Source organism: Photinus pyralis, unplaced genomic scaffold (genome assembly GCF_008802855.1).
Source record: "Photinus pyralis isolate 1611_PpyrPB1 unplaced genomic scaffold, Ppyr1.3 Ppyr1.4_LG3a, whole genome shotgun sequence".
In the NCBI taxonomy this organism is placed as follows: Eukaryota; Metazoa; Arthropoda; class Insecta; order Coleoptera; family Lampyridae; genus Photinus; species Photinus pyralis.
The window spans coordinates 9,729,918-9,745,622 of record NW_022170509.1 but is presented as its reverse complement, the minus strand read 5'-3'; the positions used below and the strand labels follow the sequence as shown (position 1 = coordinate 9,745,622).

Below are 15,705 nucleotides of genomic sequence, written 5' to 3'. Positions count from 1 at the left end.
TGAAACTTGGTTTTCGATACAAGTGTCAGGACAAACGTAGGTTGGTAATGGAAAGAAGTGACATTGTAGTATGGCAAAGATTAAAAGAAAATGAACAACCTGAATGTGACAAGAAACCCGTTATATACTTGGACGAAACCTATATTCACCCATCGTACGGAGTGAGTAAATGCTAACAATCAGATGAAGTATCGGAAGTTTATAATAGGGCTGGTCAGAGGTAGGTACATCGTAGTATGCTGGTAGTCGTTCTGGTTTTGTAGAGGATGTCGCACAGTAAATCGGGGGATTATTACGATGATATGAATCATACCAACTTTATGCAGTGGTTAGAGAAGCAGCTTATACCAAATTTACCAGCAAACTCACGCACCTCGTCAGTGTTCAAATAAATAAGCCACCAACAATGAATAATCGTAAGGAAGTGATACGTTCTTGGTTAGAAGCAAATAACATTCCTACGAGAAATGAATTTATTGACAATCTACAATTTATTGTGAACACCGGCAGTTCCGATGATGATTAGTGGTCAAGTGACGATAATGAATGAAAAAAGTTAAAGGTTGTGTGTTAATTTAGTCGTGAGTGTTATTAATTTCAAGGTGATTGTTTCAATAACTGTCCATATTTACACAGCAGAAGTGCATCAGAATTGTAAATTGTGTTGAACATGAACATCTAACAATCTTAAATGTGTTTACGTTTTGTAGAAATAAAATTATTAATTTTACTGTTTCCCCTTGAAGTAATGCAACTCATATCGCGTGGCCCACTTATTTATATTTAGTAGAGTCAAATTTTGCATGAGAATGTACAGTCTAAATTTCCAACGTCCTCGGACACGCCCTGTCAGGGACCTTCTGAGCGTGGTGCCACTGTACATACCCTCTGCCGATGCTCCATTTTTGAGATATTTGAGTTATTGGCATTTGCAGTTTGTCAACTTTATGGCTACCCGTATTCAAACTGTGTTTTCGGCATTGCACACCTGAAATTTTATCCCGCACCAAAGTAAAATTTCAACTTATTTTATTCTTTCATTGCTTATTTTTATACTCACTGAGTGCATAAATAGATCTTTAAACTCGATCGCATGACAAATATACGATTTCCTTTATACCAGAATCTCAAAAAATCTTTTCTCGATTCTGATGTTGAAAGCCCCTTACCAGCTTTGTATTGTAGTCTACTGTATTAAAAGTTCTTAACGATTGTAATGTTTCTTATTTATTCAAGACACAGTGTTAACAACATCATTCACCACACATTGAATTTCTTTTCAATTTTTGTTGCAATGAGAAACCATATTATTCTCAAGCCGAACCTGCTTTAAGGATCATTTAATTTGAAGCCGGTTCTGTTGTCGATTACTGCGCACACTCACCAACGGCCTGCGCAAGGTTCAATTGGAGTCAATTTTTCGCTACAAGACTGTCTCTCTATTTACTTATATACAACTCTGTGGGTATGCGCAACCGCCATTTTGGTGCAGATTTCATAGATCTTGACATCTCATCCCATAAAAGTATGTGTAAAAAGTTTTTTCATTTCGTTTTCATTTAAAACATTGAATTGGGACATGGGTCTAAAAACTATTTCTTTAATCGTAAACGTACAAGTGCAATCCGAAATAGTTGATTTTTTGTGAAGAAATACCCTATTGAAAAATTGTATATAAACTAAGGTTAGGATATCTTGCTTTACGAAGAAATAGTTTTTAGACCCATGTAAGTCCCAATTCAAAGTTTTAAATGAAAACGAAATGAAAAAACGAACTAACTTTTTACACGTACTATAGAGCCTTAGTTAGAGGAGTGAGAAGAAGCCAGCTCAGCAAATAATGGAAACAACTATGGGAATCTGACCCTGGACTAAGACAATCCAAGAATCTAATCAGTTTCCTGGAGACTAAAACCAGCTTGTTGCTAGCACATTTAGCGTGTACGTCTTGCCTTTTGTAGACTATCAGAAATTATTTAATTTTGTTGTTTCAATCACAGACAACATATACTACAGACGGTCAATCTCAAGGGGAAAAAGCACGCTAAGTTTTGTGTCAAATGTCCCCTTATTTAAAAACCTGCCATCCCTCTATTTTGCTCTATCTATTAGCGCATACAACAATGTGTTGGTTCTTCTACAGATTTCTTTTATTGGAATGGTTTTGCAAATTGCCTAGGGAAAGAAGTATTGATACTTTATTGTTAGAAAGCTGTCCCACAAGAAATCCCCATATTTACATCTGGGCGAAGTGCTGATAATCTTTGCAGGTACACATACAAAGCAAATATCACTTCATATTTGCAATTACATATTACTCGTTGTCTTTGGGTGCATAAGAAACGATATAACTTGTACCACTTTTCGAATTCTCGAAAAAAGTGTAATCTCCGTGTTTATCTTGCAATCAGCAATTTAACTTCATTTAACTTGGATAAAGAAAACCTAAACGTAAGCAATTTTCGAATGAATATTTGCCTCATATGTAATAAATCCCATATGAGGTGTGCAATTATCGGTCAATTACAGCGGTAATTGCATTGTAGAAAACGAAAGAGCCCTGCGATAATTGCACATTTCATAAGTAGGTAAGGTGAGTTTGTAATGTTTATTCGGGAAATATTCCCCCGAATTACACTCGTGCATCAAAATAAACCTGATAATTTTTAGCGCATTTTCCAACGAAGTTGGGTGCGCTATTGCAGCCACTTTCTCTGTCCGTCCGTCTGTCCGAGGCCTTAACTACTCCTACAGTTTTCAAGATATTTAGTTCGTTCTTTTTGCATTCGGTAGCGTATCGCTCTGGCACCTGAGTCAAAGAAAATCTTGACGATTGAACTGCGCATGCGCAAGCTGCGCAATGGTAACTTTTTTATTTATTAATATATTTTGTTGAAATTTTAATCACAGATAGTTGTAGTAAAGGCAAATATATAAATATAGTAAAAATCAGATGTGCGCATGCGCAGACTGCGCAATGCAAACTTTCTTATTTATGGAGATATTTCTTTGAAATTTTAACCAAAGATACTTATAGTAAAAGCAAACGTATTGCATATTGTAAATATCAGTTTAATAGGCGCATGCACAGGACGCGCCATATCAACTGCGCAGTAAGTGTCAACTTCCTTATTTATGAAGATATTTCTTTAATGAAAAACATAGCGCACATAGATATGGCTTTTGGGGAAGTATTAATCAATTTATGGAAAATGCGCTGAAGTTACTCGCCTTAGGACGAAAACCTTTTTACTTGTTTATTCAAGTATCTTATCACTTTATCAGTAAAAAACTGTGTTCGGTTATTTTAATAATTTGTTAAAAGAGCATTTTGATGCACTTGTGCAATTACCTACGAAAATTGTCACAAGGCAAAGTTTTAATAGCGATCCTCGAGATGGTTTATAGTTTTGTATCTATTACTGTCTGCCGGTTTAGTGTGTTGTCACTTCACTCAACGAAACCATTTGTATTGTATGCAAAAAAATCCCCTGAATCCGTAAATGACAGTCTAGCTGACCGGAAACTCCAGGAACATATTGCTATACACAAGATAACGAAGAAAAAATGGGAAAATGTCGTTTTTTCGCATCTAATTAGGTATCTCGTTAACTATTCCTCTTATGGAAAAAATGAAGAGAACGAATTTGTTTAGAATCGATTTTTCGATCTGATACAGTTGGTATGATTTTTATTAAACAGAGGGCTTATTATAAAGTTACTTTCTTGTTCTTATTTCTGGGGTTTCCACTAAACTAATTCCACAGTCCACTCATCGGGACAACAGACAATGGGCTACTTGCAAGGTTTCGTTATTAGCAAAAAATTTGCACAGGTGGCAAGTACTATATACGCCATACATGAGGCGAATACTAATTTTTGAAAAAGATCATTTGTTTTTAAACAAATAGGTAGTAAAAACAATTACTGGGAATCCCTTTAAATATGACGTCAGCTGCAAACGCCCTGCCATTGGTGCGACGTCACAACTGTGGTCGCCATATTTGTTTACATTCTTGTGTTCGTAGATCCAGGCTTGTAGAGGTCCGCCCGGCCAGGTTTGTTTTGTGTCTTGTGCGCAAAAAACGATAAAGGGCGTATGTGTGTGTGTGTGGGTGGGGACATGATAGAGAATGTTCAAAAAAATTAGTACGAATAGTGTATTTTTAGGTGGACTAAAAATTTTCCACATTTAATCTCTTAAGGCAGCCCTTCACGTAGGCACTTCGCTTCGAGCTTTGCCTGTACGAACATTGCCCAACATGAATTCATGCAACGCTCGAACGTGAAGGGACCGTTGTTGCAACTTGGGTCGTGTTGACGTTTTCGAATCTGTCGGAAAACTTGGCGCGGCGCGAAGCTGTGCGCAATGTGTAGTTTTTATTACGAGCATGAATACAAGGTTCGAAATAAGACAATATATTCATTATATTGGATGGAATGAGACAGTAAAACTTTCAATGCCACTTTCAGAAAAATGTATTTTAGGCATTTTAACGAATTTAATTTCAACAATTAAGTATATATTTAATGTCAGCATATGCATCCGGAAGTAAATTTGGTAATCTTCAGAGTGATTTACATTGATTTCTATTAATAGATAAATATGATTGGCAGCACCTCGTTTTTTTATACCTACCACTCCTTTACTCTACTCGATACCTTTTTTCTTCTTATTTTACTTTTTTCATTATGATCTAAAAGAACTACCTATTGCTGCTGCTTGTTTCTTACTTATTACCCTCATTAATCTGCGATTTTTAACGTAACTACACTTGGCGTACTACGAACAAGGACTGCACGTGAAGGGTAAAAATTGTACTCGTGCAATGCTCGCGAGCATTGCTGTCATGCAAAGCTCGAAGCGAAGTGCGTACGTGAAGGGCTGTCTTAAGACGTGCCGTGAGAGAGACATCGATATATTTCACGGTACACAGGAGAAAACGTAAGCAACAACAAACGCATACGCTACGTCGTCGCATTGAAGTATACATGCAAGTATACCGCCACTGAACTTTTACACAGTTGTGACGTCACAACCATGTGCCGGCAAAATCTAGCGTTTAAAATGATTTCCAAGCGCGCGAAAAACTTATCTTTAGATAATTTAAAAGTTTGTGTGTTTAGGATTGTGAAATTTTGCATACTGGTATTTCTTTATGTTCCGCATTGATTTATCACATAAATAAAAAATGTGAAAGTGGCCCATTGTTGAAATAGGTTGTTTTGCGGTTCCACCATCCATAAAAATATTGAAAACGCTCTGGGGATCATCCAGTTTGAAAGACAAAGCATCGAGAAGGGCGTATCAACAAAAACAAATGTTAATTTTTGGGATTACTTTTTTGTATTTTTCCAGAAAAAACAATAACATTTAAAAATGAACAGTTGTGTACCAAATAAAAATTCGATTCTAAACAAATTCATTTCTATGAGCTCGAGCAATAGTTGACGAGATAATGGGAAGTCAAATGCGAAAAAAACTGCATTTTTCCAATTTTTTCTTGGTTTTTTTGTGTATAGCAATATGTTCCGGGAGCTTCCGGGCAGGGAACTGCATAGAATTCACTTGGTTTCGTTGTGTGAAATACCAACATCCAGTTGAGAATACTTTTGGAGCTAATTTGACTGGACTATGTTGACCCTACACATTGACATAAAATAAATAAAGTTCGTTAAGTGCTCCCTCCCGTAATCAAAAAATTTTGTGATGGTATTATCACAGATACATATAGGTAGGCAAGGCCGTGCGAGGGGGAGGGGCGAGGGGGGCCCAAGCCCTAGACGCCAAGTCTGGGGGGCGCTGAGTCGCCCGTCGTCGCCTTCGGCGGGAGCGTCAAAGGCGTGAGTGAAAGATTTACCTCGAATTATATAAACGAATCCGTACAATATACTCTTTTTTATTATTTTATAAATTCAGAATCAGTAAAAATTTAAAAACTGCCGCGTTTATAAAGTCGGTAATTCCATGGAGTTAGGAAATCAAACAAAAGCGCCTGCATTTGCCATGTTTGATCTCAAATTGCCATGGCACCACTGATTTTCTTAAAAGCGCCAGTTTTTAGTTATCCAATTTCTTGGATTCAAAGTTCAGAAAATTAAAAGCTATAGTATGCATGGATTCGTATTTTTTTCTCTACAAAATACCTAAATAGACTTTCTCTCTAAAATAATTAGAGAAGTCAATAATCAGAAATAAAAAAAATTACTATTGCAATTCTTATGGTGCGTTGTTCAAGTCACCACCCGGTATAATAATATATTTATTATGGAAAAACAAAAATTATGTTTATTATAATTATTCTAATAAAATCTTTCCTTGCCCAACCTCATAATTTTATATGTGGAGGCCAAATTTAGTTTCCGCCCTTGTATAACCAAACCTGCTCCATCAATTTTTTAAATGTTTAGAAAAGAGAAAAATGAAGAATTAAAATGTATCCTATTTCATGTAATTGATGATGTTATACAAGTGAGCGCTTATCTTATCTACGTAACGGCCGGCGTTCTGAAGCCGAGCCGAGGAAATAAGGTTTGAGTATATGTATTTTATTTTTACAAAAATGGCTCCATCTATTACAGACTTTTACCACACACAACAGTTTTCTGTGGGTCTACCATATTTCGACTGTTTCAAGGTAGACAACACACTAACCGTACTCTATTAGGTGTTGCGTTTATTTCTATAGCATTGCATTGACCGTCTGTGGTTTCAATACAAGTAATATATATATTTTTTTCGTTAAATTTAATTTTTAGTTTAGCTTAGAACACATTTATTTTCAATCTCTTTTAAATTTACGAAGGCCGTTTTGAGTTAAAAATAAAGGGATATTATTATTATTATTACTCGGCAGAAGTGAACTAATATTATACATAGGTCTGGTCACTGGACACTGCCCCTTGAGATATCATCACAACAAAATCGAGATAGCTGAGGATAACATATATGTCGCCTATGCTTCAAGGAAGGAGAGATAGCGGAACACATCATTTGCTGGTGTGAGACTGTCTCCGGACAGAGATCACATGACCTGGGTGAGGCTGTAGAAACATCTCGGCAGATCGGAGAGTTGCAGCCAAAGAGGTTCCTCAAATTTTGTGTTATATAGTATCTCATGGAACCCACGTTCGTTAGTGAAAATAAATTACAAGTAACTATAAGGTACAACTATGCTGTTATGAAATAGTGTTACTTACTTGGGAAGCAGCAAACGTGGCGAAAAAAATGAAGGCGCCGTAATCATCGCTACATTATGCAGATTCATTCGATTGTCAGCTTCATGACTTATAACGTTTATGCAAAATTGTAAAAGTAACCTTAGGGTATTTCTGTGCTCCACTGGAAGGAGCAGCACCAGTAAATTTAAAGCCTTCTTCTGTTCTTCCCGCGCAGGTATCACTGAAATCAGACGCCATTAAAAATGAACCACAACTCACGAGAGAAAACTTACAACTACACTTATAAAACATATCGAACAATTCCATCGTGAAAACAGTATCGGGTAAATCGCGCAGCAATTTTTTTAGAATACCAGTCAGATCGTGAACAGTGGCTTCATTTAAAATGTGTTCGACATGCTTGCGGTTGTTATAGAATTTGCCCTCAATTTCGTTGGTTAAATAATTCAGTTTTTGCTGATGGCTGGCAATGCGGAGTATACCATCTTCTTGCAGGCAACGAGTATTTAGTTGAAATAAAATACTTTGGAATATCTGAGGTACCATCGAGGTGTCGTTAGGTCTCGGCATATCTCGCATAATTAAACTGGACAAGTTCACGCCGAAAACATTTCCTCCTAAAATCGTTACGTCATTCAAATTATGTCTATTGTACGTGACACCAACTTCTGCTTTTTATATTAGCCTTCCTCTTCACAATAGGAATTTTATAATGATCAAATATCGAAGTTACTTCCACCCAAAGTAGTGGGGTCAAATGTTGATATTGGCTGTCCGATAGGTCATCGATACATATCTTAGCCGATTTGTCAAAGTCTAAAGACTAAACAAAAATGTTAAGGAGGATCATTGGAGAATTGCACCTGCAGCCACAGTTTATTGTGAAGCGTGTCTAACATTAAATATCATGAGGCGCTAATGATTCAATAACTACAGGGGTGGGGGGGGGGGGTTTGAAATCTAATTCTTTCTGTCCGTCCGACAGCATTAAGCAAGAGTCCTGTTTGCGGGGTCCCCCCCCCCCCACCACGAATGTAATATTTGTAAAGACAACTTTCAAAGAAGCACATTGCAGTTTTTTCGCCCATTGGTTCCATCTTAGCTGTCCTCAAAGAAGAAATCTCAGTCCAGGGAAATTCGTCCCCAAGGTAGATTCGCCCCCGCCGAAATATCTACTTCCTCACCAAGAACTTATTTGTTCCAAGGAGAATTCGCCTCAGCCAGGGCACTTGGTAAACGGAAACTAGCGCCAAGCAAAATCACCCTATCTACCGTAAAATAAACATTCTTGACTACATTAGATTCGGGCAAGAATTTTTGTTAGTATGTAGTAGAGAGAGTTGGCCTTGGCTAAACGCCCATCTGCTACAAGGGCAAAAAAAAGAAAAACGATCTCTGGCAACCCCCTCAGTGTTAGGCCTTGTCATGGTTGTGGTTGACCCGGCGTATGACGGCCCTAAGTGAGAATCCAGACTAAAGACAACACCTTCATTTTTATGCCGTGTGAGGCGACCCGTAATAGCGGATGAACGGATCCTGGCAGCTGAATTACCTGAAGTGGTGACAACACACTAGTTTGGCTGGAATTTAGGTTAAGACGGGAGGTAATGGCTAACCCACCATGATCACTCGGCTGTGTCGTCGGGTCAGACCGCCGACTGGGTGAGCATCTGTAAAGTAGTGGCAGCAGACTGACTAGCTGAAGGTAGGCTGTTCTCGAATGACCTACTCCAAAGCTAAATCAGGTCTGTTTTCTGCTACCCTTTAAAAGCTATATTCTTCTAGTAGCCCTGGCGTCTGGATAGGCGTCCCTTTGTTGGGCTCCGTGGTGCGTGAGGAGCTAGAGAGAGGAACTTACACTCTTCTGACATGGAGACTTATCAAATTAATAAAGCAGAGGGAGCATCCCAGCATACCCCTCAACCTATTGTATAGGTCACCGACCCTCAACAACAACGCACAAAACCACGCGCATTTCCGGCGCAGAAAAGGAGAAAGAAGGCCAGGCTGTCCCAAATGGATCAAACTGCTACAACAATCACCTCCAAACCATCCACCTCCCGTGACCCAGAGGTTGGCTCCTAGAGCTAACTCCGATCAGGCCGAAAGAGTAGGGCGAGAGAACAAGAGACACAGGTCAAATGACGTAACACCTACCCAACCGCCGACGAAGAAAGGCAGACCACAGCCCCAACCAAAGACGGGTGTCAGCAAGACTAGAGCACCGCACAGTGGCTACAAGCAAACTGCCAAAAGGCCCCTCTGGGTAGGGTAACGACTAACCAGGTGGATATGGTACAAAATCACCTGGCCAAGGTTCTTAACCAGCATCTGTTCACCCTAAAAGGCTCTACACTGCCACCCACTTTCAGGGGTTGGAGGTGAGGACGAGATCCTAAGGATATGTTGCAATAACTACCATTGGTTGGTTAGCAAACTTCCATGTTTGTGGGAGGGAGCTGCACACCTAAAGTAGTGCAGGAAGACTGCCCTTCCTAGACTCCGCTCTGCCAACCTATTCCCGAAATAAATCCCTCCCTCCCCTAAATCTCCCATTGAATAAACATTTTCTCCCCTGCTCAAAACAAAAGTTCAGGTTCAGGAGAGCGCCCTGCACCACCAGGGATGGATATAGTCCTCTGAGCACATGCCTGTTCAAATGATTTCAAGATGGAGTTGGTAAGAAGATCTACTTTGTCCTGTAGTTCGGCTAGACTAGGTTCGGGCATAACTTTTTGTTAGTATGCAGTAGGGGGAGTTGGCCTTGGCTAAACGCCCACTCACTACAAATAAAGGCATATAAAAATAGGAAAACGATCTCCGAGGACAGACAGAAATTATGAAGAAAGCTAGGATGGTGTTACTAAAACAAACTAGCCCAGCGCCTTCCAAACCTACAAGATCAATTGTCTCTGGAGAATAAGTACTCCCCTGTATCCAAATTTGCAGTAGGGATACCGTTACTTTTGAAAAATAATAAAAACATGCCTTACATAAGGAAATGGATTGCACTCAATGTCTTCTGCTTCCGTTTTTTTCCCCCACTGGAGGACCAATTTTACAAATGAATCAAAGACCACACAAAAGGCACCAGAACAGTTCTGCATCAACTCTAAACTCAGCTTTGAGTGTCACAATGTACTAGAGCAAACCATCAACAACTGAGGTAGCATAGTATTATATATTGGTGTATGTTGTATTTTAGAACCCCTTCCTTAGCCAATGCATCCTGAAATTTGTCTTGGTGTGGGCTGGCATGAGGGACATTGTTAGAATTAAATCAATCTAGTCAGAGAGCAAAAAATATGAACCCGGATTCCATCACTTCACCATCTTGGTGTTCCTATTCCTAAAAGACGAATCACCCAACATCACAATTGATACAGAGGACGAATAGTAACCCAAAACTTTGGAATGAAATCTCATTTTTACTTTTTACGTTCATGTTGAGTAAGGGCGTCGGTATGTGGCAGTTAAAACTTTGCGGTAGTAGTACACACTCCACTCACTGTAGGCTACAGGAGTAACAATGAACATATCTACTCTACTTCAATAGATATAATTATACAGTTACCGATTGATGTAGATGAATGTTTTCGTTTTGTTTGAGAATTCCCTCAAAACTGATTCTGTCTTTATTCCTCTTGTAAGCCTTTTCATCGTCACTCGTTGGAATTAATAAGCTATTGTGACTACGTGACAGTTTGTTACTTAAGGTAATTGAGTCTTTCCTAAAAAATTTAAGCGAGTTATATAAAATCAATTGATTCAAAATCACCTAAACACGTCCGGGTGAAGAATGTCAATGGTATTTATTGTGTCAGTAGAAGGATCACTTCCACTTCTCTCTCTGATCGTCCCATGTTCCTTGATCGGCTGGTATCCTTTAAGTATCACATTTTCTGATCCTAAATGAGCGACATCTCCTCTATCTTGCCTGCTAAATTTATTGTGCAAAGGTTCGCTAGTGGTCCATTTTAGTTTCCCTTTCAGTGCCATGTTGTTGAGATCTAAAGGGCTGACGAAAGGAGTGGGGTAGAAATTAGAAAAGTGAACTTACTAAGATGGCAGAGACAGGGGTTGGTCTTCATCAGATGTTAAATCTTCGTTAATGGCACCTACTGAGTCTAATGAATCTGGAGTTGCACTTCGCGACCTTGTGCCTGTACTTGAAGTCTACAATTAATTGATTAGCACATCCCCGATCGACACTAGTAGTCACCTCGACGTTACTCCAAGCAACATCGCGCACATCTTGTCTTTGCTTTCTTCTGGGTTGACGACTATGAAGAGTTTTATTGAGAGTTCGCACTCGCGATTTAATTGTTTGCGCTTGTTTTTCAGTTAAATTTCGTTGTTTTATAGTATTATTCACAAGCACGTCCGTTATTTCTTTTCCCTCTTGATAAATTTTAGACAAACTTGATAAATCGGCCTTGTGAAGAAAATCTGTTGCTTGTTCAGCTTCTGAAAATTTAAACACGATATACAAGGAACAAATCAATGTATACAAAACTTTACCATCTAACACCAAGTGTTCTTCGTCTTCAAATTCAAACTCTTGATGTACGTTTTTTACTTCGCTATAATAAAAGCGAATAGCGTCACTACCCAACCCTACCACTTCGGTTGAGGATTCCATTGCTGTTAGTTTTTAAAACGATATCAATATTAGAATCTGAAACAATTAATCGTGTTATATTCTTTATCTAGCATTGACGTATTGGTAGGACCTGTTACTTATGCAATTGACCAGTATTGTTTGTATAAAAAGAAACCTGAGACATTGCAGCGATAAGGTAGGTGCAAAATTTAATCAATTTATTAGTAGAAAAACTATTTCAGGATTTATTATGCAAAAGTACAATCGGATGGACGAAATTGTCACATCGTTCAAGGATCCCGGTACTCCAGTAGTCACTTTCTCAATGAAATCGGTACACGAATTTTGAACTGAATAAAACTCAACATCAAAGGAAATTAGAACGCTCTCATTGGAAATTATGTCACATATTTTGGGTAAAAAAAATTTTTTTGCCACAAGATTTTAGTAACCAGTGTGCAGACACTCATTGGACCTGTCCTCCCATTACGTTTTATCTATGAGGAACGACAGCGTTTGAAAATTTAAAATATGTAAATTGCCTTTGTGAGTACTCTCCTCCAAAACACGTGATATTCGCTCTTAAAAGTTTTGACATAACCAATAAAAATGTTTCTTCCAGACGTCCCAATTGCCCTTTGTGAGTACACTATTTTTTAATTTTTAAAAAAATGCGCAAAAAATTAATCATGTGTGTACACATTTTCTGACCGTTGTTTAAGTGTTATTGATGCAGATTTAATATTTTATTTATAAAAATTAAAAATTGTTTAAACAAAATTAAGCATATCTATCAACTTTATTTGCAATATTTAAGGGTCGATATTGTATAAACTTGACATCGTTAACAATATTTGACGCAACTAGCGTGCAACGAACCGAAAATTGGATCTGTCAGGCCCCATTGCGTTTAACTAAGAAACTAAGTTTGACAATTACTTTAAAAAAACTAGATCGGTACGGAACTCGCTTCGCTCGTTCCGGCCGATCACGGCGTTTAATTAACAATCGCCGTTTTGTGTGGTTTACCGTTTGTCAATTTTTTGTTTTTTTGCCTGATTGTTTTAATAATGTAGTTTGAACCGTGTTCTGTGTGGTTAGAATATTGTAAAAGGCGAAAAAAGAAGAAAGAAACTTGATTCGGCTCAAAATGAACTAATATATTGATACTCTCTTTTTAGTCAATCTCATCCTATAGGTTGGTAAAAATGCTTTGCATTTTAAATCTCCGCTAGAGTGAGTTTATTTCTCACAAATACCGCCGAAAATAAGAATGATGCGTTTTGCGCACAACACGACTTTTTGCGTATGCGTTTTATTTGCTTTTATTAGATGGACTTACCATCCAAATTTCGTTCAAATTGCTCCATAAATAAGACAGTTGCGCTCTCCGCATGCGCAATACGAGTTTTAAAAAGCGCATTTCATTTGTTTTTGTTAGGACCCACAGAGTTGTACTCGTATATAGTAAATAGAGGAGCTTAACACAGGACCTGCGCGTTGCAAAATTAACTCCAACTACAGTGGTCACATACTTATATAGTTTTAACGGCCAAGGCGTTGTGGCGCATTCGCGGTGCGTTTTGCTCGCACCTACGTTGTTTATTGGTCACTATATCTTCATCCGGTTAGTGCGCACACTCGTCAACGGCCTGCGCAAGATCAAATTGGAGTGAATTTTATGCAACAACACTGTCTCTCTATTTATTACATACAACTCTGTGGAAGGACCTAACACCAAAGTTTCGTGCAAATTGCTCCGTAAATAAGTAAGTTGCGTTCCGCGCAACATACATGAAACCCTAATGTAGATGCTAAACAGTTTCACGCTTATATACAACCGTTCACACATTGCACGGCTTCGCTCCGCACATTGACACACAAAAGAAGATATCGCTCGACTTCGGCGGCTGCGCGGCCTCGCCTCACGCATGTACCCAAGTTGCCGCGGAATCTAAAATATGAACGAACACTTTAGGAGACCAATGTAAAAAATTTGCTGTGGCCAGCAGCACAGATAACACACGCACACCTGCACATGCGCGTTTCTGCCCAAAATCTTTTCAGATTTTCCTTTTAGGTCTAGGCATATGTGTACCAAATTTGTTTGAGTACAGACCGACCTCCAATGCAATACCTTCCTTACCAACGTAAATGTGCGGGTTGTGTCAAAGTGTCTATATTACACATCTACAAAATTTGGTACAATTCGACGCAAAAGTTTCGCCATAATATTAATTTAACATTTTTGACACCTTACGCATGCGTGATTATGCCCAAAACCTTTTCAGCTCTTCCTCTTATGTCTGAGAATACGTGTATCAAATTTGGTTCCAATCGATTAAGCCGTTTAATCGGAAATTGAGAGTACAGACGGACCGACAGACCGACATCATAGAGATTTTGTTTGATTCGGATACCTGGTGCTTCAAAACGTGTATTTTCGTAAAAAAAAGTTGGGGGTCATTTTTTACCACAATGCAATAACTTCCTTACTAACGTGCGGGTGGTAAAGACCGTATCGTCCTAACCCTCGGCGTCTCCCAATAAACGCCAAAATATGAACAAACTGGCTTCTGTATGCAATTGGAGGGCATAACACCCCAATGTAAATGGCACCCAGTCTCACGTTTGTACAGAACCGTTAACACATTGCTCGGCTTCGCCTCGCACATTAACACACAAATGATGATGTCACCGTTGGATTCTACAATATGGAATATTTTAGTTCTAGGTAAACTACCTTTTCCGTTCACATTACGCCAAAGTGTTATTAAGAAACGTTGTTCAGAATGAAAAGTTATAGCGTTATGCAATCAATCAATTTTCAAAATGATTGGCCATACTTTGATAAAATCCAGTATGGGTCAGTTTTCTTGTGTGTACTGTATTTTATCAAAGTACGCCGATCATTCTGAAAATTTGCATAACGCCATTATATTCCCTTTGTCGGTATCCACTTCCGATATCCCGTTCTCCTCCAATGCGCGTTTGAAGATTGAAGACCAACAGTAAGATCGTGTCGGGGGATACCACATTCCCTTTGACGGTACCCACTTCCCACGTTCTGTTCACCCACAATTCGCGTTTGATGATTTGACTCCACCATCAGGAAGATCGTGTCGGAGGCTATCACATTTCCTTTTTCGGTGCATCTACTTATACTTATATTACACCCACATTTTGGTGGATTTCACTAAAAACTTTCCACAAGATAGTACTTAATTTTTGGGGGCACTTCTCGCCATAGGTATTTCAGTGGTATTTTAATTATGTGGAAATGTTGGCTTCCCTTTATGTATTTTATGTTTGTTGTAGCGAATGAATTCTGCATCTTTCCTGTCATTATTTCTAATTTTGCATGTCGGCAATGCGTATAAAAATCGGGATTTAAAATTCCATTGGCACAATTTGTTGTTCGTTATTAATTGCATTGTCATTTTATTTGCTTTTATTAGAAGGTAGGCCCGAACAAAATTGCGTGTAAATCGCTCCATAAATAAGAAAGTGCGTTTTGCGCAGGCGCAGTGCGAATTTTGAAAACTGCATTTTATTTGCTTTTGCTAGAGGGACCTAAAACCAAAATTGCGTGTAAATCGTTCCGGAAATAAGAAAGTTGCGTTTTGCGCAGGCGCAGTGCGAATTTTGAAAACTGCATTTTATTTGCTTTTGCTAGAGGGACCTAAAACCAAAATTGCGTGTAAATCGTTCCGTAAATAAGAAAGTTGCGTTTTTCGCAGGCGCAGTGCGAATTTTGAAAACTGCATTTTATTTGCTTTTGCTAGAGGGACCTAAAACCAAAATTGCGTGTAAATCGTTCCGTAAATAAAAAAGTTGCGTTTTGCGCAGGCGCAATGCGAATTTTGAAAACTGCATTTTATTTGCTTTTGCTAGAGGGACCTAAAACCAAAATTGCGTGA

General features: G+C 38.6%; 1 protein-coding gene across 3 annotated transcripts in view; it reads right to left on the bottom strand.

Moving 5' to 3' along the window:
• Nucleotides 1–15,705, bottom strand: part of LOC116165676 (rho GTPase-activating protein conundrum-like) — a 37,855-nt gene that overhangs the window by 2,838 nt on the left and 19,312 nt on the right. For all 3 annotated transcript variants that reach the window (XM_031480324.1, XM_031480323.1, XM_031480322.1), the window contains 8 exons: nucleotides 11,704–11,860; nucleotides 11,405–11,649; nucleotides 11,243–11,358; nucleotides 10,961–11,200; nucleotides 10,757–10,913; nucleotides 7,849–8,005; nucleotides 7,455–7,799; nucleotides 7,201–7,402 (listed from right to left, as the gene is read on the bottom strand). In XM_031480324.1, the coding sequence (XP_031336184.1) occupies nucleotides 7,201–7,402; nucleotides 7,455–7,799; nucleotides 7,849–8,005; nucleotides 10,757–10,913; nucleotides 10,961–11,200; nucleotides 11,243–11,358; nucleotides 11,405–11,649; nucleotides 11,704–11,824 (1,583 nt within the window). In that variant the 5' untranslated portion in view covers nucleotides 11,825–11,860. The remainder of the gene's footprint in view (nucleotides 1–7,200; nucleotides 7,403–7,454; nucleotides 7,800–7,848; nucleotides 8,006–10,756; nucleotides 10,914–10,960; nucleotides 11,201–11,242; nucleotides 11,359–11,404; nucleotides 11,650–11,703; nucleotides 11,861–15,705) is intronic.